Source organism: Petaurus breviceps, unplaced genomic scaffold (assembly GCF_028583685.1).
Source record: "Petaurus breviceps papuanus isolate PSGF00001 unplaced genomic scaffold, PetGlider_PUasm1.0 90165, whole genome shotgun sequence".
In the NCBI taxonomy this organism is placed as follows: domain Eukaryota; kingdom Metazoa; phylum Chordata; class Mammalia; order Diprotodontia; family Petauridae; genus Petaurus; species Petaurus breviceps.
In genome coordinates, this window is record NW_027187189.1 from 812494 (window position 1) to 838841 (window position 26348).

The following is a 26348-nucleotide window of genomic DNA, read 5'->3' on the forward strand; positions in this document are numbered from 1 at the left end:
CACACACACACACACACACACACACACACACACACACACACACACACCGGAGACAATGAAAGACCAGCTGATTACTCTTCCCCTTGTGTTTATTTCCGAAAAAGTCAGAAGCTAGGAACTTTGGAGCAGGCCATGTATTGGGTTTGCAGATAGGGGGAGCTCCTGGGAACAGCTGCGTAGCCTGAGCCTAGGAAGTGAGCGGGGTGATTCTGAAGGAAGGCTGGAACCAGGGACATCCTGGCAGCATGGGGAGCACATTTGAGGGAGGGAGTGGGTATCCTGGGGTCTAGGCTGTCCCGTAGAATCGCCGGTATGCCTCGCTGAAGCCAATGTGGTCAGCTAGCTCATCACAGTCAGGGTTAAGCTCACACACCTCCCGTTTCTGCTCCAAGGGGTCAGGGTAGGGAGCAGGAAGCCTAGGGGAGAGGGCTAGATTAGTCTATAGTTCCTCCTGCCCTGTAACAGAGCAAGCCTTCCCCAACCTTGAGAGTTGTATGAAGGTTTAACCTCCACCCCTTCCCCTTTAGGGCTTGCTCAAGAGTCCAAAGATGGGCAAATAAAATGGGGGAGGGGCTTCTCTAGGGTCTCTCATTGCTTTGGGCATTTCATGGCAAATGGGTCACCCAACACAGAGGGAAGAATGAACTGACTCCATACCCTCACGGGCTCTAAGAGGTCTCCCCTCACCTTCCCTAGTCCTTAGAAGTTAAGTCTGAGCAAAACAGCCCTTCTTCCCCCAGCTGTCAAACACTCACCCTTGCCAGTTGTACAGATAGCGCTTAGGTCTCCTCACCAGCTCACTGCTCTCGCGCTTGGAGGCAAAGGCTGAGTGGCAGGAGAGAGATCAGTGGCTGGCCACCCCTCCCATACTAGCCCAGAGGAAGGGAACCAGTATCTGCATCCGACTCCCTCCCCTCAACCCAGTCAAGTAGAAGACTGGGGGTGGAGCTTTGCCAGCTGAGTTAATGGTGGACAGAGGACAGGAGGTGGGACAGCAGCAGGAGTTGGGGGGGGCGGGGCTTGAAGGAGACAGAGGTAGGGGGCACATGGGAGATAGAGGTGTTCAGGAACCTTGGCATGTCATCATGAGATAAGTGTGCAAATGAAACAACACATAATGAAAATCATCCCCCCTACTCCCCCCAGCAGTCCCCCATACGTACCTGTTCTTGTGCCAGAGTCTTGGGGGCTTGCTTGAGCATCTAAAAGATAGTAAGGAATCTGCCTGAGCATTTTTCTTGTATGATCCCTTTCATTCTTTCACTTTGGTTGTTCCTTTTTTTTCACACACAACAGAAAGAAAGCTGGGATTGCATTAGGAGACATGAGGTGAGCTAAAAAATGGAATAACCATTTTCTCTTTGGAAATTTTTTAAAATTTTTTTTTCCTCCTTGGAAATCTTGAGGAAAAGGTATAGACGCCAGTCCATACTGGTGAGTGGTTGACAATGGGAGGGAGAGGAGGGTGACCCGAGGGACTATCTCAATTCTCTACTTGTCTTACCCTACCCTCCAATCCCTAGTAGGTGATGCTTGTGGCAAAAGAAAATATACAAGACAGATTGCTGGGTTAAGCCTCCCCAAACTGAAGCACTGGGAGGAACTGAAGAATGGGTGATTGGGGGCGAGGCACAGGTGCTGGAGGTGAGGACCCTCCACAAAGGCCCATTACCTCCCTCAGATCCACTCACCTTGCTTGCAGACGCAAAGGGTGGCCAGGGTCAGCAAGGAGAGAAGTAGGACTATCTTCATGATGCAGTTCTGTCTAGCAGGAGGTCAAGTTCGGTTCAGTCCACACTGGTCCTGTCTCTATTTACACCCTTTTCCAGGGCATCATTTTATACCCTTTGAGCTTCCTGGCCCCTGAGGGGAGGGGCATACCTCTGGCTGACCACAGATGGGTGGGCCTGAGGTAAACCTTGCCAACTCTATTTGAAGGCTATCCGGCTTACGATTGACAGGCCCAAACCTCAAAGGATGTTGTGGTTTGGGAGACATTGACAAGTGTTCAAGGGATAGGAGGAGAAAGACCTGGAAATGTCAGTGGGTACAGCTGTGCTCTCAGCCACAAGGACCCCTTTTTCCTACTATCCCCATTCTGAGCTGTCCATGCTGTAGCCCAGCAGTTTTATAGGTAGAGACTAGTGCTGAAATATAGGTAAGATGAGGAAGGAGCTAGGGAACCAAGCAACTGAGTCCCCAAACATCCCTTTTCTTCTCCAGTGTCCCCACTTGGCCATATTCTCTCTACCATTTTCCCTTTCTCCCTCTAGTACATTTTCTTATCCCTGCCCCTTCTCCTTCAAGTCCTCCTCCCTGTCCCTAAGTGTAGTGGAAGCTTAAATAGGCAAAACGGGGAGCCAAGGGAGGAAGAAGGGAATTCAGGATGATGGGTTTTAAATAGGTCAATGAGCAGAGATCAGCTCTGTTTCCGCTCCTAGCCTATGATTTCCACGAATCTGATCCTAGTGGCTCAGGCTCTATGAGCAGATGCCAAACCCCAGAGAAAACACGCCAGGCAATGCCCTTGATTACCCAGGTCCCGTGACCCCTTTGTTTGCCAAAAGTCAGGGTATGATTTATAAGAAAATAAGAGTTTGACTGAGACTCTTGAGTAGAAGCTTGAGCTGGACTCCCTGGGGCTCAGGAGATGAAAGGTTGGGTGAAGGACTTGGGGAGAACAATGGGAGAGAAAGAATATTAAGGTTCAAATGAGGTAGAGGGTGGGACACAGTATGTCAGGTTCCAAGCTTCTGGAAAAGGACTCTAAAAATGAGACTGCTGAGTACTATCTCCACAGACAGTAGTATTGGAGGGTACTTATGTTGCCAGAGGAGAAGTGGAACGTATACATCAGGAAGGACTTCCTGGTGTTGGAGGGTCACAGAAGTCAGCAGAGTACAGAAAGAAATCTCTTTTCTTGGAGGCCCCTGTCTGTGTAGGATGGAAGTGAAGGAGGAAGGAGGATGGACAATCTCAGGTGCCCCTGGGAAGCTCTGATTCTCATCCTGCTCCTTACCCTTGGGATCTATGCAGTGCACTCACTCTTCCTTCACTCCCTCACAGAACCCCAGAGTTGGAAGGGATCAGCAATGCCCAAACAAGAATCAGTCCCCTTTGGGACACAATTGACAAGTGGTCTTCCAGTCTTTGCTCAAAGACCTCTGATGAGGATGAAACCATGACTTCCTAAAACAGTCCATGCCATTTTTTTTTTTAAGCAATCGGGGTTAAGTAACTTGCTCAAGGTTACACGGCCAGTTATTTCTGGGTGTGGTGCTAAGTATCTGCACCCAGATTTGATCCCCAGGTCATCCTGACACTGGAGCCGGTGCTCTTACTCACTGTGCTACCTGGCTGCCCCAAGTCCATGCCATTTTAAGATCGCTTTTAATGCTTAGCAAGTTTTTCTTTACATTTAACCTAAATCTGCCTTCCTAAAACTTCTATCCATTACTCCTGGTTCTGGTTTCTAACTTCTGGAGTCAAATGAAATAAATCTAATCCTTCTATGTGATAGTTTCCTCAAGGTAAGACACCCCCAGTTCCTTCAACAACTCCTACAGCATGATCAACTTTATTAATATTCTTCCTGAAATGGGGTAACCTAGAACTATACCGGATATACTAAATGTCTTCCTCTTAAAATGGATCCTCAAAGGGAATAGAAAGCAGTCTCAAAAATATTATGTACCAAAATGCCTTCTTTTCCCTCCTAACATAGGTCTGGTCTGAAGGGCAGAGAGAGGCCACATGGGTCCCCTCTGTCTGGACTATGACCTAATCAACCCTAGAGGGAGGTAGAATAGACAGTCTGGCTGACTTACCAAGTAAACAAACACATTTTCACGTTGGGCTGCTGGACTGTAATGGACTGGGATCAAAGGAGTAGGTAAGAAACTGGCCACTTACGGAGCTTAATTCCAGTCTGATCCTAATTTTCCCATTAACTATGAGAAATGAAATCATTTCTCTGGCTTATTCTGTGAAAGTCTTTCCTGCTATCTAAGCTTTCTTTCTATACCTATCTCATCCCCTACTAAACTGTAAGCTACTTAGAGGGCCTGTGTTGCTTTTTATGTGTAGGATATATTTAATAAATATGTAAATGAATCTATTCTTCTGCTACCTTGCTATCCTATTGCTTCTTAGGCTGACCTTATTTTAGGGAGTGACAGTGAGTAGGAATTAAAATAAGGGAGAAAGACACCTTTTAGAGAGTATCAACTTATTTTTATCTGTATGCACAAGTAAGACTACAACAAGATATGTAAGTGACATAGATTTATTCTCAATCAGCCCAGACAGAAAAAAAGAAAAGTGGGGTAAGGGTCAAGGTTAGACAAATTACAAAATTATATGTCTATAGTCACTGAGATATAGTTGGGGCTTGGGGAAATCCCAGACATCTAGTATCAGAGTTAGAGTTAAGGTCCATCTTATCTCCCAGACCTGGAGGAGGCTCTAGATTCTACAGACTGGGAAAATTTATTGGGGTCAAACTATCCTACTTGCCAAAAGAACCCAAGGTCCTGGATCCAAATGCTCCATGTTAGCCTGGGGACCAGCATAGGGACAACAAATCAGAGACAGCTAAGGCCAACAGGGGCAAACATCTTGGGAGTGGAGAGATGACAGTGCAGTGTAGGAAGTTTATTTACAGATGTGGGGAGAACATGACAGGGCATCAGCTTGGCCAGCAAGGCAGCAATCAGTGGAGATTGGAAACAGATTCCATGATTAGAGGATTCACCAACTTTGTGGCTGGGGCAGTCTGGACTGAGAAGATGTGAGGAGGGGGAGAGAACTGTGCTGGGTTCAGTGAAGAAAGAGATATTAAAATCCAAACCAAGATGAGAATAAACAAGACGAGTGAAAACCTGTTGCCCCTCTTACTCCAAAGTAGTAAGAAACAGAAGGAAACGACAAGTGGAGTCTGAATGGCACCAGAGAAGCCCAGCACACATGAAGAGGCAGTCTTAACCAGCACCCTTGGTTTCTGGCTGATCCCTTCACTGCTCTTGGATCAGTGGGCCGTTTATAGTCTTCTTCTTAGCTGGCTTCCCCTCCTAAAGTAGCTCAGAGTTTCAGCCCCTGTAGATTCTACCTCCATGGGAATCTCACTAAATTTAATTTGTCCGGATGATGTGGATCCCTCCAAAGCCAGAGAATATCAGAAGGGGGCATCCAGCTGACTGGCCTCCTCACTCAGGGTCTTCCAACACTGTTGCCAGCTCTCTCTGTTTTTTACTAAGAGCCTGGGTATGGAGAAAGAGAAAAACAATACAAAAGTGACAGAAAAAATAAAACCTTTTCCCTTGATGGGCCTCTACTCTGTACTTGGATTTATACTAGATGGTAAAGGTACAATCTTTTGCTCCATTTTCACTGAGGGCTCAATATGAAAAAAAATCATGATAGATGTCTATGACCATTTATCGTAAAACATACTTAAGTTACAAATCTCTTCTACAACATTCCGCTTTTGGACAGTGTTAACACTGTAGAAGTTTTTCCTTAGGTTAAGATGAGATGTGTTTCCCTGTAATTTCTCAGCATTGGTTCTCTTTCTGCCTCTTCTAAAGGACAGCCCTTTAAAGATTTTAAAACAAGGATCATGTCCCCATTAAGTCTTCTCTAAGAGAAGCATTCTTCATGGAACCAAAGAATCCCCAATTCTCTTCAGTGACATTTTGGAGAACTGGCTTGGTCACCATGTCTTAGTCCCTTTCCTCAAGACCCAAAATAGCTTTATTGTTGTTCAGTCACATCTGATTCTTCCTGATTCCATGGACCATAATACATCAGGCCCTTCTATCCTCCACTATCTTGGGCAAGCCTCCCAAGTCCTCATTTATCGTCTCTATGATATTATCTAGCCAACTCACTCATCATCTGCTATCGCTGTTTTCTTTTGCCTTCAATCTTTCCCAACATCATGTGGCCAAAGTATTTAAGCTTCAGCTACACTATTTGACCTTCCAGTGAACAGCCTGAATTAATTTCTTTGAGTATTGACTGATTTGACCTCATTGATGTCTAAGAGACTCTCAAAAGTCTTTTCCAGCACCACAATTCAAAAGCACTGATTCTGCAGCGCTCAGCTTTACTTACAGTCCAACTCTTACAGCCTTTCTAGTCTAAGACACTATGACTCTACTGGAAATGCCACAGATTTGATTATATGGACCTTTGTTGGCCAGGTGATGGCTCTGCTTTTTAGTATGCTGGTCAATCTTGCCAGAGTTTTTCCTTGTAAGGAGCAAACGTCCTTTAATTTCATGACTGCAGTCTCAATCTGCAGTGATCTTGAGTCCAAAAATATAAAATCTGATGCTGCTTCCATTTCTTCTTCCTCTATTTGCCAGGAAGTGATGGGACCAGTTGCCAAGATCCTAGTTTTTTTGTTAAGCTTCAAGCCAGCTTTTATACTCTCCTCTTTCAAAGAGGCTTCTTAATTCTTCTTCACTTTCTGCCATCAGAGTGGTATCATCTACACATCTGAGATTGTTGATATTTCTCCCAACAGCCTTAATCCCAGCTTTTGGTTCATCTAGCCTGGCATTCTGCATGATGTACTCTGCATATAAGGTAAATAAATAAGGTGACAATATACAGCCTTGCTGCACTCCTTTTCCAATCTTAAACCAATCAATTGTTCCACGTTCAGGTTCTCACTATTGCTTCTTGACTCATATACAGATTCCTGGAGAGACAAGTAAGATGATCTGGTACTCCTGCCTCTCTGAGGACTGCCATACTTTGTTGTGATCCACACTCTAGTAAAGTCAATGAAGCAAAGACACATGTTTTTCTGGAACTCCCTTGCTCTCCATAATCCAGTTAATGTTGGTGATTTGGTCTCTGGTTGCTCTACTTCTCCCCAGTAGTGTCCTGGACACCTTCCAACCTGAGGGGTTCATTTTCCAATGTCATCTCTTTTCTCATTTTAGTACTGTTTATGTACGTTTTGTCAGAACTCTCCACTATGACCTGCCTGTCTTGAGTAATCCTGCATGGCATAGCTCATAGTTTCACTAAACTATGCAAGTCCCTGCACTATGACAAAGCAATAATGAGGGAGGGCCCCCTATCCCCAGCAGCACAATAGCTTACCAATGTTCTTTTTAAAACATGGCCCCCAGGGGCGGCTAGGTGGCAGTCAGTAGAGCACCAGCCCTCGAGTCAGGAGGACCTGGGTTCAGATCCTGCCTCAGACACTTGACACAAAAACTAGTCGTGTGACCTTGGGCAAGTCACTTAACCCCAACTGCCCTCCCCTGCCCCCTCCAAAAAGCAAAACAAACAAATACAAACATGGCCCCCAGAGCAGGAAACAACAGATGGAGCAGAACAGAGTGGTGTTTGTAGAGGGACTCTCACCCCCATCTTGGACTTTGGCAACCACTTTGGCTGCCATATTCCAATGCTAACACGTTACTGAGCTCACAGTGCACAAAATCCTCATGTCTTCTCATGTGATCTTTTTCCTATCTACCCCTTCTCCTCAACTTGGGCAGTTTTTTAAAAAATCCAACTGTAGTATATTATGTTTATGCTTACTACAATATATAGAATCACATGAATGTAAAAGAATCTTTCTGAGCTATAATAAATTATGAATCCAAAAAAATTCAGAAAAAAGAATGAAAAGACCTATATGAATGTATGCAAAGTGAAGAAAGGAAAACCAGTAAAACAACATACAATGACTAAAACCATTTAAATGGACAAGATGAAACTGAATTCTGTAATTACAATGACAGAGCTTGGTCCCAGAGAAAAATTTTTTAAAATACAATACTGTATATATAAAAAAAAAAGATTTCACAGAGTCATGGAATTGTTCAGAGTCAGAAGGGACCGTAGAGGCTATTTAGTCCAAACCAGATCTGAGAAAGAATCCCTTCTATCATCTATCCAACAAGTGTTCATTCCAGCCTTTGCTTGAAGACCTTCAGTGAATGGGAACCCATCACTTCCAGAGGTAGCTCATTCCACTTTTGGACAGCTCAGTACGGAGGTATTTTCATATATCAAGCCTGTATTTGCCCCTTTGCAAATGCAGTGCTCCTAGTTCTGTCCTCTTGGATCATGCAGAATAAATTTACATAACCCTCTTGCAGATGACAATGTTTCAAATACTTGAAGATAACTATTAAGTTCCTCCTAAGTGAGTTCTTCTTCAGGCTAAACATCCCTACTTTCTTCAGTTGATCCTTTCACTAAATCCCTTCACCATCCAGGCTGCTTTCCTCTGGACATGGCATTTTACCAATGCTTCCCCAGAATGTGGTATCCATCAACACAAAACAGTCTGACAAAGGTAGATTATAGAAGGATTATTACTTTTATAGTCTAAGACACTATAACTCTTAGTAAAGCCTTAGTAACTGATTACTTAGTAATTGCATTAGGAATGTTGTTTTTTTTAATGGGCAATAAAGACTATTCTTGGGTTCAGTGTGCCCCCAACCAGATTAGACTCTACCCACAGTCTAAGCAAATCACCAGAATTTTAAAAAACCATTTAATTTTACCACGCTAAGAAAACAGGAAAACATACATTAAAATCACACTCGTTTGGGGGGTCAATTCTAAATTAATTTTTTTTCAATCAGCAAAAATCTGCCTTCTTTCCAAACCCTTACACCTCTCCCCACAAAAAAGCAAGAAAAAAAGAACATCTCCCACTCTGTAGCATTATACTTAGTTTTGTTGGGTATGTTATTCTTGGTTGTAACCTTATATCCTTTGCCTACTGGAACACCATATTCTGAGCTCTTTGCTTCTTTATGGTTGTGACTTCTTAATCTTGTGTGACCCTTTTGGCTTCTTGGTATTTGAATTCTTTCTTTTTGACTGCCAGCAGTATTTTTCCTTTGACCTGGGTTTCTTTCAGAAGGTGACCAGTGGATTTTTTAGTTTGTATTTTGTCCTTTGTTCTAAGATATCTGGGCAATTTTCTTTTCAGATATCTTGAAATATGATGTCTAAGACTTAAGAACTCTAACTGATGCAATAACAAACCTGAGGACAACCATGACTCCAGAGGACTGATACAGCATACTAATCACCCTGACAGCGAGGTGATAAAACAGATTTTTAGATGTGGCCAATGAGGGAATTTGTTTTGCTTGAAAATGCATATTTGTTTAAAAGAATTTTCTTTTCCTTTTCCTCTTTTCAATGAGAGAGAAAAAGTATGTTAATTGAAAAAATTTAAGAAAAAGCCTTTTCTTATACAACCTTATAAGCCAAATGTGAGGAAATGTGACCCACCTGTCAGCACTCTACTTTGTAGTGGTTTCCCATGAATGTCTGTTATGTGTTTCAGTGTCTGTAGGGCAGAGTATTTGATGAGTTTTAATTTTTTTTCTTCTCAATCTGTTTTTAACATCAGTTGTTTTTGCTAAAAGACACCTTATATATATATATTTTTTAATTTTTTTAAGCAATCAGGTTACACGGCTCAAGGTTACACGGCCAGTTATTTCTGGGTGTGGTGCTGAGTGTCTGAGCCCGGGATTCGATCCCCAGGTCATCCCGACACTGGAGCCGGTGCTCTTACTTGCTGAGCCACCTAGCTGCCCCTAAGCAATTGGGGTTAAGTAACTTGCTCAAGGTTACAAGGTCAGGTGTTTCTGGGTGGGTGCTAAGTGTCTGAGCCTGGGATTCGATCTCTAGGTCATTCTGACAGTGGAGCCGGTGCTCTTACTCGCTGTGCTACCTGGGCGCCCCTATTTTTTATTTTTTCAGTCTCTTGACTCTTTTTTAATATTTGATGTCTCATGGAGTCATTAGCTTCTCTTTAGTCCATTTTAATTTTTAGGGAGTCAGTTTTGTTCAGGCAAGGTTTTATACCTGTTGTGCCAAGCTGTTAATTCCCTTTCTAATTCTTTCTTCCAAAGCTCTCATTTCTCTTCCAATTTTTCCTCTAGTGCTCTCATTTCATATAAGAAAATAGTTTAACTCTTTAAAAAAAACTTTTTGTCTCTCCCAGGAATTCTAGTTGAATTTATGCTCAAGGTGTGCTTTTCTTTGAGAATTTGACAACAGATGTTTTAGAGTTATTCTTTTCTTCTGGGTTTGTGTCTTGTGTATGCCATCACCATAACAGCTTTTTTTTGATGGGATTTGTTTTAGTTTGCTCATTCTTCCAGCTACTTCCTTACTTAAGACTTTATGTTAGGTCCAGGTTCTGTACTTCTAAAGGGAATATCTGGGCTGTTTCTACTGTTGCTTTCTAGGAATACCAACTGTTATGTGACTATAGGATCTCAGGGATAGCTCAGGCTATGGATTGGCAAGCTTTCAGGGCTTTCAAAGTGGTCTAAATGAGAGCAACATCTGATCACTGTCTCCCTTGTTTGAGCTCTGCAAGTTTCTTACCTGGGTCTGAGTAATAGGTCTGTGGGCTCCCTGGTGGAGTTTCAGTAGACTTCTTCTGGACTCAGCCACTATACACCAGTTGGAAAACTCTGCTGGTTCAGAGTGACTAAAGTGCAGACTCCTTTTTGGTCTGGGATTCCTGCCCTGATTACTCTGCTGCAGGCTTCAGACTGGACTGAAGGCTAGAACTGAGACCCTGTTCAGTTCCTGGGGTCAGAGACACATGGCAGCTGCTTGCTTCTGATTTCACTCCTCTCTTGGAACACAGTCTAGAGCTCAAAGCTCCTTCTTACTCTGGAATGTCACCCCTCAGTGCAGGTCCCCTCCTCAGCCCATCCTGAATCTGTGACTTGGAACAAGGTAGTGGCAGAAGTGCCCATCAGCACCTGTTCCTGTACTGTGTACAAGATGAAGCCCCTCTGTGCTGGATCTGCAGCCTGTTCTTTCCCTCATATAGCCTCTCCCTGCACTAGTGTGCTCCTGAGCAGACCCCATCCCCAATGTCCACAGACCTCTCTCTGTCTATGCTGACCTGGGCTGGAAAAATGACTTTTTGTGATTTTTTTCATGGATTTCCTGATCAAAAGTCAGTTTGGTAGACTTTCTAGATCTATTTGTAAGGGTTTTTGGTATTTGTTTTTCTTTTTTTTTTGGGGGGGGGGAGCCTGTTACTCTGCTCTTAGATCCTACATTCAATAATATGATTCTTAATACCTCATAAACTAGTGGAAAACAATCTCCCTCAACAGACTAGTGAGGAAAATGAAGAAATAAATCTTTACCCATCTCCCTAAGGAGGAGTGGATAGGTGCTATACTTTATGTTCCAAAGACAGGAGGGAAATCTGCTAAAAAAGTCTTACTAGAGGTTACAAGTCTCCTGACCACTGCCTCCAGAGGGATTAGAAAGAAGAATGACTTAAGTTGCTGCTGGTATAGCATTGTGAGCAGCTGCTTGTCTCTGCAGCTGTCACTGTCAATCACAACCAGCTCTACCTCTGGAGCTGCCTCTGCTCTAAGCTCCTCTACCTTCAATTACCAGTCAAAGGCTTTCTTTCTCCTATCTGGATAAGCATCCCTGTGCTGCTTCTCTCTGCTGCTTCAGGTAACAAAGTTTTAACTCCAGATCTCCCAAAGCATATGCCAAGGGGATGTTGTTAATACTTAATAAAGGGCTCTTTAAAAGATGAGGACTATTTATCACTTTCTTTGATCTAACCTCTTCACTTTTCTCAAGGCTCTACCAAAGTGACATTCAAAATTGTTCCTTACAGAATCCAACTATCTCAGAATTGGAAGAAATCTCAGAGTCCCTTGAGTTCAAACCATTCCTGAAAAAGAAGCCTTCTACGATATACCTGGCCTGGGAGCTCACTATGTGCTGAGCACTCCAGCCCATCCCACTTTGGGACGCTTTTAGGTGTCAGGAAGTTCTTCCTAACCTCAAGCATAAATGCAATTCTACATTCTAGGTTCTGCCCTCTAGAACTGGCAGGACAAGTACAGTCCCTCTTTCAGATGACAAACCTTCAGATCCTTGAAGACAGCTATTGTATTTCCCTGTGCCCCTAAATCTTCTCTTCTCCAGCCCCATTCTCTTCTCATCCCCAACTCCTTCAACTAATCCTCATCCACTGAGCAGCTGAGATAGCCCAGACACAACCATTACCATGAGCTTCCAGTCATCTACTGCCCTCAGTGGAACTACTGAGATCTACTGCCTAGCCTTATACCCCAGTGGCCAACGAGCTCCTATTATCTCTTAACTCTCCTGATCTCAGCTGAATTCTCACCTGCTCAAGAGTGGATCCCCACTTTCCTTCTTCATGTTCGTGAAAACCCATCCCCATCCCTCCCAGATCCCAGCCCAGGCCTGCCTTCCTCTTCCACTTCGCCATTTGGAATTTGTGTTACATTAGTAACAAACATTTTTCCATTTTACACCTCTTCCTCTTGTGCTCCTAGCCTCTGGTCTCATAACATATAATACTGCAACCTAGGAAACTCTGGCATTGTTTGCATCCTCTCTCATACCCTGCCCCCAACATACTGATTCTCAAAGAGCTGGACTATTTCTTGCTCCCTACTGTCACTTCCAGATTTTCCCTCTGACACCATAACTCAGTAGCTTCTACTCCTTTGAGGTTCACTCTATCCAAATACATCATCATGCAATTTGGATCCCGGGGGCAGTCACCTCCTGGTCCCTAGATCATTTTCCCTACTTTCTCATAGAGTTCATTACATAGCTCCCAGTCTTTCCCTCCACTCCAATTCCTGTTCTTACATTTGGAGTTTTCAATATACATGTTGGTGTTACTTCCTCACTCTCAACTCCCATTACCTATTTTTCCACTCCACATCTATCACACACAAGAATAGCTATTAATCTCACTTTCACCCACAAATGATTATTCCATTTCCATGACCAAGAATTCTGAAGTTCCCTTAAGCAACGATATACCATTATATCATTCTGTTTCTCCCTATGCTTCAGTGCTATTAACGATGTCCTTGACCTTAACTATGACCTCCAGCTGCTCCATCTCTGACATCACTCCTGTTTCAGCTTCCTTTTTTTTCTTTCATAACCTTTATTTAATCAGTATATTACACTGCTTTCTACGACTGAATCCCTCGTTCCCTTGTCCTATTGTTCCGGATGCCTTACAAGCCCCTTCCCTAGGTTATTCTCATCTGCCTCATACATGTCCACTCACATATGGTTAAATGAAGCTAGACAGAGTCACACAGCCATGCAGCCTGGGTCCACTACAAATTTATATTATCTAATCTCACCGCAGTGAGGCAAGGCGTTTATTCCTACCTAACTGATTTTCTTAAAAAAAAAGTTGTTCAAAATTTATCCATTTCTGTTAAATACAAAGTAAACAAAGTTACTGAGACTTCTAGAAAGCACAAAGGTGATAGCCACAAGCAACCTGGGAATCTCCTAAGTGTTCTGGGTATTCGAGAGCAGTGGTCATGAATGGACTTCACTTCCCAAAGAAGTATGGCTCTAATTTTGGGAGACGAGGATGGTAAGGGTCACTTCTCTGAAGCATGCAGCATTCCTACAGGAGGTGTTGTGCTAGAAGTGACACCCAAACCCCTCCAGCAGTGGGCATGGGCCGCTCTGTTTGAAGATCAGGATTGTTTTGCTTCTAATGATGATAAAAACAGGTTCCCCAGCATTCTGCCAGACACTGGGCGGGCTTCAGCCAAAGGTCATGGAGGACTGGGTTCCAGGAGACGGGGTGCTGGGCTACAGAGCTCATTTAAGTACAGGACAACATAATGAGATACTCCATAGAAATAGAAAATGCAAGAGTTCTTTGGAGTTCTCACTGATTTTCTGTTGAACTCCTGACAGCAGTTCTTCAAACCTCTTCTCTCAGCCCTCCCATACTCTTCCCTTCCAACACCTATCTCCTGAGGATTTTGCCTCATACAGTCTAAGAAGAGAGGTGCTACCTTCTTTAAATCTCAAAATCCCTTAACATTCTCCATTCTTTTTTCCTTTACTCCAGTGTCTGACAAAGAGGCATTCCTTCTCCTTGCCAAGATTACTCTCATTACATGTACCTATGATCCCATTCCCTCCCATTTCTTTTTGTTGATTTTACCCTAAATCATTCCCCTCTCCTTCTCTAATCTTCACTCTCCCTCTCTCTTGACTGGAAGTCCTTCCCTACTGCCTACAAACATCTCTAGGTTTTCCCTAACATAAAAACCCTTCCTTGACCCTACAATCCCTTTGAGCCATTATCCTTTATCTCTCCTTACATTCATAGCCAAACTCCCAGAAAAGCTACCTATATTCCTTGCTGCTCCTTCCTCTTCTCTCACTTATTTTATTATTTTATTTTTTTTGCTTTTTGGAGGGGGAAGGTAGGGCAGTTGGGGTTAAGTGACTTCCCCAAGGTCACACGGCTAGTTTTGTGTTAAATGTCTGAGGCTGAATTTGAACTCAGGTCCTCCTGACTCCAGGTCCAGTGCTCTATTCACTGTGCCACCTAGCGCCCCACTTATTTTTCAACTCTCTGAAATACAGCCTCTAACCTCACTCAACAGACATTGCTGTCTCCAAAGTTACTAATGAAAGACTTAAGAATTCTGACCAGTGTAATGACCAACCATGATTCTACCCCTTCCTCCTGGACATTCTCTCTTTTTTGAGTTTCCAAGACACAGTTCTCTTTTGACTCTTCCTCTCCATCTAACTGTAGTGCTGAAGTTTCCTTTGTTGAAGCATTATTCATATCCTACCCTCTAAATGTGGATATACCCCAGGGTTTTGTCCTGGATTCTTTTCTCTCTATATATATATTCCCTTTTTTGGTGAACTCCTCAATTCCCATTGGTTTAACTATCATCTCTTGTAGATGACTCCCAAATCTATATATCTAACTCTTATCTCTCTTCTAAGCTCTAGACCCATATCACCAACTGCCTATGACATCCTGACCTAAATGTCTAACAGGCATCTCAAATTCAACATGTCTAAAACAATTCATTATCCTTTCCCCCAAGCGCACCTCTCTACCAAACTTCATGTTCCAGCTGAGGGAAGCACCGTCCTTCTAGTCACTCAGGGCCAAAGCCTCAATCACTCTCCTTCACCCCACACGTCCTATCATTTGCCCATTCTTGCTTCTACTTCTGTCTCCATTCCCTCCTCTCACCTGGGATACTCTAATAGCCTCCTTTTGGTTTCTTTCATCTCTCCCTTTTCCCCTCTTCAATTCACCCTCTACATTACTGCCGAAGTGATTTTCCTAAAGCACAGATCTAGCCATATAACTCCCTGGCTCAGTAAACTCTATGGCTCCTTATTGCCTTTAGCACCAAGTACAAACTCCTGTTTTGCATGTAAAGTCCTATGTGATCTGCCTCCATGCTGCCTTTCTAGCCTCATTCTGCACTACTCCACCACCAATGCTAGATTTCTCACATCTCCCAGCCTCTGCCCAGGCTACCCCCATGCTTGGAATAAACTCCCCTCTTACCTTCATCACTGAGAATCCCTGGTTTCCTTCAAACATCAGCTCAAGCACCACTTTCTCCAGGAACTCTTTCCTGAGTCACATCCTCAGCTGCAGGGGCCTCTTCCTTCAATGACCTTGTGTATATAGTCCTCCTCCCCTCTCCCTCCACACTGCCCAGAACATCTCAGGTGTTTGATAAAGGCTTACCAACTGACTGACATAGCATGGTCCTTCATCATTCTGGCTTCCCTTCCCTGAATGCTCTCTGGTTTATCAAGGTCCTTCCTGAAAAGTAGGGTCTAGAGCCTAATGCAAGGCTGCAGAGGTGACCTGACCCAGACACAGAACACTGAGAACATAACTGCCTCCCAAGGCAGCCCAAGGAAGCTTTGTTTCCTGTCAAGCCTGAAGTCCATTCATCTTCCAAGATTATTTTCAGAAAACTTGTTGTTCAGCCTTGCCTTGACCACCTCGTATTTTTGGGTTTTTTTTTGGAGGGAGGAAAGGCAGAGTAATTAGGGTTACGTGACTTGCCCAAGGTCACATGGATAGTTAGTGTTGTGTCTGAGGCCAGATTGGAACTCAGGTCCTTCTGACTCCTGGGCTGGTGCTCTATTCACTGTGCCACCTAGCCGCCCCTGGAGTAGGTTTTTTGAAAGATCTCCCCCTCACTCCTTTCCATGAAGTGTCTTGAGCCCTGAATCTTGTCTATGCTGGGGTAGATGATATTCTTTTGTTTCTGCCCAACCTCAGAAATAGGAAGCATACTTCATCCCTACTATAGGAGCCCCACATTCTTTTTTCTGAGGCTGGGGACACACACATGCACTGTGTGCTGGTTTTCAACTCTTCATCATGCCTCCCATGTAAATGTTCTTGAAATAAGATAAGCTTCATCAGAATGCCAAATGACTATTGGGGATAGGGAAGGGAGAGGCACTAGCTGTGAATCCTATGCTGGCATTCTTGATATATATATAATTAGCCATAATATAATTGCTTTCCTTGTAACCTATAATGAAGTTTCTAATTTGGTGGCAAAGTAGATAAAGAGAGCTAGAAAACTTGAGTCCACAATCTGGTCTCAGACACTGACTAGCTGTATCACCCTAGGTAAGTCATTTAACCTCAGTTTCCTCAATTGTAAAATGGAGATAATAACAACACCTCCCTTATAGGGTTATTTTGAGGATCAGATGAGATAACTATATAAAGCACTATCTCAATGAGTTGTTACTATCATCATCATCAACATCCTCAGAATGTCATCAATTTGGGAACTCCACTGGCTGCTACCAGCAGAAAGGAGGAGGGAGGAGGACACTTACCTGCCAGGCTTGCTTCCGGGCCTGGATCTGTTGCTGTAGCTCCAACACCTGCTTCCGCCCTTCTAGGACCATTTCAGCCAGTTTGACATTCTCCTTCTCCTGCTCCTGAACCAATCGCTCCAGGGATGACTGCTGCTGTAAGAAGTAGGGCATCAGCGTACTGCGCACATCATCCTCAGGAATCCCACTGGGGCGCCTAGTCAGGAAATTCAGACATGGCAGCATAAACAGAGGGGGTAAAGAAATCTGGGGTAGAGGTGGGGTAGGGAAAGAAGAGGGTATTGTCTTTTCCTAACAACTAATGTAATTTCCTGTGTCCAAACCTAACTCAACTAGGGCTTTGAGGTTTCTTCTTATTGCCTTATACTATGTGTCATTTTTAATAACCCCACAAAAGACTACTCCACCTGGGCAGACCTGCCTAGTGGGCCCTAGCTTGTTCCATCTTAACCAGGATTTCCTTCTTTTGCCTCTATTGAATCTACCATCATGCTCTTCCCAACTCTAACCCTCCCTCATCTCATTTTAGGACTGATCAGATTTTTCCATTCTTCCTCTCCAAACTTCACCACACTGCCCCTCCTTTCCCCATGGTTCCCTCCCTGTTCCTCCACTCTCCACCAGTATTTGGAGTTCTGGCTGGTTGCATCATATACCCTTGTCTATCATTCTCCAAGGCACATCCTATCTCTCTCATCAAACTAGCTCTTGAGAGCTAGAACCATATTTCCTCCTCCTTCTAGATCTCCCCTGTGGGTTGCATATTGACTTAGAAAACCACATATTTGAGGCAGCTAGGTGGCGCAGTGAGTAGAGCACCAGCCCTGGAATCAGGAGGACCTGGGTTCAAGTCTGGCCTCAGACACTTAACACACACAAAAAAAAAACTAGTTGTGTGACCTTTGGAAAGTCACTTAACCCCAATTGCCCTCCCCCCAAAAAAAAGAAATATAAAATTTTGGGGGTGGCTAGGTGGCGCAGTGAATAGAGCACCAGCCTTGGAGTCAGGAGGACCTGAGTTCAAATCCAGCCTCAGACACTTAACCACACACACAAAAACTAGCTGTGTGACCTTGGGCAAGTCACTCCAATTGCCCTCCAAAAAAGCAAAAAAAAAAAAACAAAACCCCAAACCACATATTCACTATGTTTTATTGTATTTTTATCTATTTTGTTATTTTCCAAGTCTCTGCTCTAGTCTATTTTTGAACTTTGTAAAAACTTTCATTAGCTGCTGTTCAGTGGATGAGAACCTCAGATTCAAAGCTTCCCTTTCTTCTGCAATGTTTGTAACTAGAAGCTTCATTAGATCCTCATTCAATAGTCCTTCTCCATTAGATACAATCAACTCTTCCTAGCCTTAAGCCTAATCCTAGCCTTAAGATCATCTGAAAAACAAGATTTTGATGTATATATGACAGTTCTGATGTGATCCCACAAGTCTAATGGAGATAGATCAGGTGAATGCAGTGTCTAAGCAAGAGGAACCCCCTCTACCAATCCTCTGGTCTGAAAAAGTGTCATCCAGAAAACTGAAAATCAAAAAAACTTATTAAGCAATATTTACTAAATTGGTATAAAAGAAATTTAAATAAGCTTTCAAGTGATTTTTTTTGTAAGTTTATAGCTTTTATACTTCTTATGTTAATAAAGTTTAAAACTGCATTAAGACTTTTGGGATGCCCTGTATGGTAAAAATACTTAAATGTTAAGCTAGATATTTGTTTACTACTCTTATTCTATGGTCTCTGCTCTTTCTAATGCCAGTATATTTCTCACAGAGCAGGGACCATGGCAAAATAACATCTGTCAAGCACCATATATAACAGTTTTATAATGATTATTAATTATAATGATGATTAAGCCCACTTTATCACCCTTTCCTCTGAGTTGCAGCTATTTGGAAGAGAATTCAAACATTCCCTGAAAGTTACCACACAAGGGGGTCTTCAGTTCCCTTCCTCTTCCATGCCATCAATTCTCACCATGCTGGCTCCTTTCGATCCTCAGTTTCCTCCACGATCTTATCAAGGGAATTCAAAACAGCTTCTAGGTTCCCTTCTTCCTTAATTGTGGAAATTTCTTCCTGAGAGTAAAGGAGAAAAGAGGCAAAACAATATAGAAAAGAGATAGAACAATATGGAAGAAGTACACAAACATCTCCACTGACATCTTACTGCCTGTTAGACCAAATCCACAAATCATTGGCATTTAAGGCCCTCTATCTGACCAATCTCATTACCTCCTATTTAGCAGCCCATCCCTTTCACTATTGTCGGGGTAGTTTTTCCCCACATTCTAGGAAGGACATTGGTAAATTTCAGCATATCCAGATGACGGTGATCATGATGCTAAAGGGACAACAGATCACACCATATCAGGGTCATTTCAAAGAACAAGGAATATTTAGCTTGGAGAAGATTTAGTGTGAACAAGATAACTGTCCTCAAGAACTGAAGGTCTCTGGTATGGAAGAAAGATGATACTGTTTTGCTTGTTCCCAGAAGAAAGGACCAGGAACAATAGGTAGAAAATACAGAAAAACATATAGCAGAGAAAAACCACAGTAAGAAGTGGAGGGGCAGCTAGGTGGCACTGTGAATAGAGCATGGATCCTGGAGTCAGGAGGACCTGAGTTCAAATCTGGCCCGGCCTCATACACTTAGCACTTACTAGCTGTGTGACCTTGGGCAAGTCACTTAACCCCAATTGCCCTGCCTTCACCCCTCCAAAAAGCAAAAAAAAAGAAGTGGAGCTGTCCAAGGCAGACAAGTTGTCCCTAGAGGTAGTGAGCTTTCCATTCTTATTAGGGGTCTTCCTGCAGAAGCTGGATAAATGGCTCTCAGGGATGCCAGAAGGTGACTCCTATTCAAGGTCAAGTTAGACTGAATGGGGACCTTCCAATTCTGACACATTGTGGTTCCTCCTCTTCCTCCATTTAACGTGCCCTCCTTTTCCCTCTGTGTTGATTCAAATCCTTTTTGTTGTTGTTCAGTTGTTTCAGTCACATCTGACACTTCTCGACCCCATTTGGAGTTTTCTTGGTAAAGACTATTAGAGATGGGGAAACTAACAGGGTTAAGTGACTTGCCCAGGGTCACACAGCTAGTAAATGTCTGAGGCTGCATTTGAACTCAGGTCCTCCTGACTCCAGATTTGGCACTCTATCACCTAGCTGCCCCAACTCTATCCTACTCTTTAAAACTCCAACACAGAGCTTTCACTAATTCTAGTCTATATGGATTATCTTTAAATACAGTCCATATCACACATTTTGTTATTTAAACATTCTTTCCTATCTTAATTTTTCTACATCTATTTAACTGAAGCATAAGTTACTTTAAAAAATATATCATGTCATTTGCTTCTGTATTCCCCATAATACTTAATAGTTAACCCAGGGTTGGAAACATAGTAAGAGCTCCATAAACACCTGCTCAACTGAATTAAATGTCATAAAGTATCAATGCTTCCAATCTCCTAGCAATTGATGTTTGGAATTTTTCCCATTTTTTCCATACCCAGACAAGACAGTATGTTCTGGTCCATTTGCTATCCCTCCAGGTCATCATCACCTGAAGACAGAGACCACCATCTTTCATTTCTTCTGTACCTGTTCACAGTCCCAACCACCAGAAGTATAAGAGGGCCAGGTAGACCATGGTCATCAGTTACCAGTGACATCATCTGACTAGCTGAGAAGGTGACTGGCAATAACTACAGAGAACTGTTCATACGATAACAGGGCTTAGAGCTGGAAGAGCCATAAAAGGTCATCTTGTCTAAACTTCTCATTTTACAGATGAGAAGGTTAAAGTCCAAAGAGGTAAAAGGACTTTCCCAAAATCAGAGGCTACTGTGACACCACAGAGGCACCTAACTTCCTCATCCAACTAACATATATAGTTATTTACTATGTGCAAAGCACTAGGCTTAGAGACCAGTAAGATGAAGTTCCAAACCTCAAGGGACTTGAAATTTAGTGGCAAAATCAGAAAACAAAGAGAATTTGCTGGATCACTTATCTACTTGCCCGGATGGATGTCTGCAACTGAGTTATAAACTGGTCATAAATTAGTCGTGTCATTTCAGGCTGGAGTTTGTAGAAGCGCTTGTAACACTTGGCAAATCGCTCATAGCTGTACAAAGGGATGAGAAAACGGAGTTAAATCACCATTACAAGGCACTTGCCCAACTGCTGATTTGATTATCTCCCCTGCAAAAATGAACAACTCTCTATCATTAGTCACCTCTGAGGGCTCTGGGCAGATGATCCAGGCCCTCACATTTCCTGCTCGCTGCCTTACACTCATTTTGCTGGGGAAGACAGGGAAATTTAAACCGATCCATGCTGCACCTCTGAGCAAATGCTAGGATGGGAACTGGGGTTGAAGAAAATTATTTCTCTGTACATTTTAATTATCAGTGGTTTTCTTACCACTCACCACTCCCCCCCAACTCCCCAAAATGAAGTACATTTCTAGCTCTCTTCTCCCTCATACACAAGAAATTAATTAGATTAAATGAGTTATCTTTGCTGCTCTCTCCCCCTTTGTGTTCTCTTTTCCTACTCCACAGATTACTACAAAATAGTACATTTTCATATCACTCCACCTTGATGACCAAGAAACATTCAAATTTGTCAGAAAAAAAGCACCTTGGGGCTGAAAGTGGGGCAAGGGACCCACATACAACTCTGGAACACAAGTGGCACAGTACTGCCCCCAAAAGAACCCATGCCACCAGAGGGAACAAAGGGGCAACCCTTTGTACAGTAATCCTCTTCTAATAAATGCCTGAAAGTCAAACTTCCTCACAAACAAATCAATGTTTATGAAATCCACTGAAAGCTAGAATTTTCCCTACTTTACAATCCGATGTTGAGACAGGATACATGGGTCCATCCCATATAAAAGGCACAATAAGCACAGCACTGAGGGGATAACACTGCTATGTATTTCTCACCCTGTTCCCTCTCTACTATCTCAAATAATTGATAATCCCCTATCTCAAATTCACTGGGAGGTAAAAGAAGTAAAAATGACAAGATCAGTTATCCTCCATGAAATCCACGGTTTGGTAAGTGGGAATTATGGAACCTAGTTTAAATCCTGTCACTCCTACTGCCTGGCTGCTGTGTGACCTTGAACAAGTCACTTTCTTTGGATGTCAGTTTCCTGATCCTATATTCCTGAAATATAGGGCTGGGACAAGATGATCTCTAAGACTGTATCTAAGATTAGATCTATACTGCTTCCCCTGAGGGGCTTGCTCATTGCTTAAAATAAAAAAAGAACAATATACAGGATATGGGTCACAAAACTCCCACTTTCTGGCTAGAGAAGTAGTATCCTGTTGACCCAAGCAAAGGCCCAAACAACCAATACAACCAAATTGCTGTTTGCATCTGGTCCCACTAGAAACAAAGACTGTGGCTGCAGAGGAATGGAGAGGAGATGAGGATACCTCATCCTGGGTAATTGTGGGCTGACGTCTGGTTTAGCTTTTGGAGATGGGTCAATTTCTGATCCTCCTGGTCCGTTCTCAGGACTAGCAAGTAGAAAGCTTGAGTTTCAGACTTTCTTCTCAGTCCTATATCCCTAGAGGTAGCTGGAGGAGATGGTGTGTGTGTGTGTGTGTGTGCATGCGTACACACTTATCTAAATGTGCATTTATAAACACACATGTATTTTATAAACACACATGTATCTGTGTGTGTATACATATATATACACATGAACACACACATACACGTGTAGAGAGTGTGACTAGAGAATGGCAAGCCGTAAACCCTCTTTCCATCTCACCAACCTTGAGAGTTAAGACTGTCTATACTGTCATGGATGAATGAACTTCATTCAATCAGAGAGACACACAAATTCAGAAAATAAATGTGAATGGATATGAAAAGCAAGCAGCTGCTTTTGCAAACTGACAACAGAGAATGGGAAAAAATTTGAAGTTTCATTTTGGAATCTTTAAACAGGCAGGGAGAGGGAAATAATACATTTTGGGAAATCTCCCAAGGTTCCTTCTTTCCCTCAAGAATATTCTATCTACTGGAGTATAAACTCCTTACGGGTAAGAACCATGTCTTAAACCTCTCTGCTGTATCAAGTATCCAACACAGCACTAGGCATGTGAATAGATTACAGGGGGGCCTATGATTGACATAAGGGCCAAAGGTGAGTTACTAAGTAAATTTGAATAGTATGGCCTCAGGGCTGTGAAAAGAGGCTGGTGATTAAATAAAAGATGGGAAGAGCTCACTCTGTCACTCTTCTGCACAGTCATCCCTTTGCATTAGGACACCAGGTACCTCAGTGCTAGAAGCCTAAAGGTGAGGCTTTAGGCTTTCCCTAATGGTGAACCCAAGTGCAATCTCTGCCAAGGCTCCTGGCTGAGGTTCTGCCTCCTTTTCCCTACCTTTATAGGGGGCCTGGAATCTAACTGATCCTGTGCTAGGAAAAAATCAGACTAAGCATTCTGTAAATTGAACAGCACAAAGAAAATCTTGACCTAGTCCTTAAAAAATAAGTTGGGGTTTTTTTAAAACCGCATTTACTGAGTTTAAGAAACTAAGGTAAAAAAACAATTTTTGAGCTAAAGTTTTTTTTTTTACTTAATTCATCTAATTTACTGTTAAACTAAGGGTTTCCTTTTTTTTTTTAGAAGCTTTAAAAAACTCAAAATGTTTTGTTTTTAAAATCAATGTCAATTATTTTAGGCCCATTACTTAAGCTTTTCTTTGTACTTCAGGAGTCCTTATGTACCAATATGCAGACAAAGTGGTTCTGATCTAGAGACATTTTTTTCCACAAAGATTTGTGCTGATGATTTAGGGGCTAAAGTATTCTGTTCGCCCTATGTTAACTAATAAGCTCCTTGGCTCCCTCCTCCCCTTTTCTACCAAGAAAGCCCAGCAGGGGGCAGAAAGGGGCTGAGAGAAGACTCAAGCTCCAGAGTCCATTTTGCTCCTCATGAACAGCTCTAGTCAAAAAGGCTAAAGAAAAAAGGGTGAAAGAGCATTTCATTTGGAAGTCAGGAGAGTCAGGCTGCAGTGCTGGCTCTGTAAATAACTATCTGTGTGACTGTGGGAAAATTCGGTCACTGCAGCATCCCAGCCTCAACTCTAATCTAAACAAGATCCCCCACTAGGGAGAGGAAAAAGTGAATGAGCAATTATCAAGTGCCTACTGTGTGTCCCATTACAAATATTATCAAAATATCACTATTACAAAAATTGATCAACAGTCCTGGGAAGCAGGTATTATTTTTAGCCCCATTCTACAGGTGAGAGAACTGAGGCAGAGGTTAAATAACTTGCCCAGTGTCACACAGCAAGGAAGTGTCTGAGGCAGGATTTCAACTATGGTCTTCCTGATTCCAGTTTGCCTAGAACATAGATTTGACGAAGGGGAAATGATGTGACATTCAGAGAGCTCTGAAGATTTCTGAGTAAGGAGATTCATTGATGAAACCTATTTTTAAGGAATGTTGATCTGGCAGGTCTCTGGAGAATGGATTAGAGGGGGGAGACTACAGAAAAAGGCCATCAATTAGAAGAATATTACAATAATGTTAGTAAGGGATTTTAAGGGACAGAACTAAGGTAAAGTCAGTGTGAGAGGAGAGAAAAGGACAGATGGAAGAGATGTAGGAATCAACAAGCCTGAGTAAGTAATTGAACCTGGGGCTTGAAAAAGAGTCAAAGTCAAGGATAACTGAGTTTGCAAAGGTGGGTGGCCAATAGATTAGTTCAAGTTAGGGGACTTCCAAAAGAGGCAAGAGATTTGGAGGAGATTGATTTTGGGGAAAATATAGTGACAAGGCTGGATATATAAATTTAGGGCTTACACAGAAATGGTAGTCAAATCTTTGGGGGCTAATGAGGTCAGAGAGGACGCAGGACAAAGTCTTGGGGGACACCCATGCTTAATAGGCTAGAGATGGATGATGACCCTGCAAAGGAGATGAAGAACAGTCAGACAGATAAGAGGGAAATGAAGATAGTGTGACAAAAAGCCAAGGGAGGTAAGAATTTCCAGGAGTGGGTGGTTAACAGTGCTGAGAGTTAAAGAGACTTAGAAAAGAATGAGGATTCAGAAAAGATGACTGGATTTAGCACTTTCGAGATGTCTTATAACTTTGAAAAAGGCAGTTTTAGTAGTCTTAGTTTGAAAAAAGTAGTTTTATTTTCCATCTAAGGTTGGAAGCCAGAGAGCAGGAAGGGTTAGTGTCTGGAACTGGTGAGGAGAGAGTTATCACTATATTCTGCCCCAGTCAGAACACACATGTAGGGTACATTCAGTTCTACATTTTAGGGAAGGACACAGATATGCTAGATCATGTCCACAGAAGAACAACCAGGAAGATGAAAGGCCTCAAATTCATGCCATATGAGGTCTGAAATAACTGGAGATGTTTAGTCTGAAGAAGTCTTTTGTCAAATAGATGAGAGATTAGGCTTGCTTTCTGTTTGACCCCAAGGGGAGGAACTAGAAACAAGATGAGGATGTAATAAAGGGGCAAATCTAGCTGGAGTTTCAAGGGAAGTATTTCCTAAACAATCGGACCTATCCAAAAGTGAAGGGGACTGCCCCAGCTTAGAGGAAGTCAGTTCTCACTGGGGTCTTCCAAGGCAGAATGACAGAGTGGAGAGATGTAGGAGAGATCCTTGTTCAGGTATGGGTTGGAATAGATACTTCTTGAGGTCCTTTTTAAGAGTCTAGGTCGGGGTGGCTGGGTGGTGCAGTGAATAGAGCACTGGCCCTGGAGTCAGGAAGACCTGTGTTTAAATTCGGCTTCACACACTTGACACAAAAACTAGCTCTGTGACGTTGGGCAAGTCACTTAACCCCAATTGCCCTCAAAAAAAAAAAGGCCGCTGAAGGTTGGGAATCACCATTGTACCCCTACTGCCTTGCACGTTTGGGGGGTCTGACCCTGTCAGTGTGGAAACCTCCGAGTGCAAAAACTCCACAACGCCCACCGTCAAGCCCTCGGCCATACGTCAGCTAGAGAACCCGGCCCCGCCCCGCAGGTACAAGTCCGAGGTGGGCCCGCAACTGCCGAGTCTGGGGCGGAGGCGCCCTCTGCTGCAGGGGACTGGTACCTAAACAGTTGGTGTGGAGTTCCGCCCCCATTCCATAACAGGTTCCTCGGGAGTGGTTACCTTCACCTAAGATCGTTGGGGCATCAGAGACTGAACGTATCTTATGCAATTTGGAGCCACTGCCCCCTGCTGGTAGGGAAGGCTTGAGCCCCGCCACGAGGCAACCACGTGACAGTTCCGAATGCTAAGATCCCGCGAGATTTGCATTTTACTTCTTCCCTCCCCATAAGGGCCACTATGATTCGAGCACTCGCGAGACTTAAGAACGCACCACTTCTTACCTCCCAGCAGACACTAGCTTCTGAAGGAAAGTATCCACCACGGTGTCCAAAATCTTCACCTTCTGGATGTAGGCGGTAGACGACCCCTCCGCCAGAGATGACTCCTCACCTTCCATCACCTCGCCGCTGCTGCTGCCGAGGTTACTCCTGCTAGCGTTCGCCATGTTAGAGTCGAACCGCCAAAATACAACTGCAACACCTGCCCCGCCCACCAAGAAACCCAATTGGTTGATTCCACCACCTCC

At 43.2% G+C, this 26348-nt stretch overlaps 2 protein-coding genes across 6 annotated transcripts; both read right to left on the reverse strand.

Moving 5' to 3' along the window:
- Window positions 1–71: 71 nt before the first annotated feature.
- BGLAP (bone gamma-carboxyglutamate protein) lies at window positions 72–844 on the reverse strand (the record flags this gene model as incomplete). The annotated part of the gene is made up of 2 exons (XM_069107632.1): window positions 72–416; window positions 756–844. Coding segments are annotated over 2 exons (219 nt in total), but the record flags the coding sequence as incomplete, so codon positions are not given.
- A 3425-nt stretch (window positions 845–4269) lies between these two features.
- PMF1 (polyamine modulated factor 1) lies at window positions 4270–26338 on the reverse strand. 5 transcript variants are annotated; one of them, XM_069107627.1, is made up of 5 exons: window positions 26104–26336; window positions 20741–20846; window positions 18693–18793; window positions 16854–16903; window positions 4270–4681 (listed from the first exon to the last, which is right to left on the reverse strand). In XM_069107627.1, exons 1-5 carry the CDS (start codon window positions 26265–26267, stop codon window positions 4584–4586), a joined length of 519 nt encoding a protein of 172 aa, XP_068963728.1. In that variant the 5' UTR covers window positions 26268–26336; the 3' UTR covers window positions 4270–4583. The 5 variants fall into 5 exon arrangements, with proteins under 5 accessions (XP_068963728.1, XP_068963725.1, XP_068963726.1 ...); XM_069107624.1 differs by having other exon boundaries at window positions 4270–5258; window positions 16708–16903; window positions 26104–26331; XM_069107625.1 differs by lacking the exon at window positions 4270–4681 and adding an exon at window positions 7645–8317 and having other exon boundaries at window positions 16708–16903; window positions 26104–26333.
- Between the last annotated feature and the right edge of the window lie 10 nt (window positions 26339–26348).

What these genes read in the sequence shown, in the direction of transcription:
- PMF1 (XM_069107623.1), bottom strand. Translation starts at nt 26,267, where the DNA reads ATGGCGAACGCTAGCAGGAGTAACCTCGGCAGCAGCAGCGGCGAGGTG. An exon ending in GCAGACATCCATCCGGGCAA is followed by an intron (nt 18,790 to 20,736) that starts GTAGATAAGTGA and finishes ACTCTCAGGAAG; the next exon opens with AAATTTCCACAATTAAGGAA. An exon ending in GATCGAAAGGAGCCAGCATG is followed by an intron (nt 16,904 to 18,692) that starts GTGAGAATTGAT and finishes TTTCCTGACTAG; the next exon opens with GCGCCCCAGTGGGATTCCTG.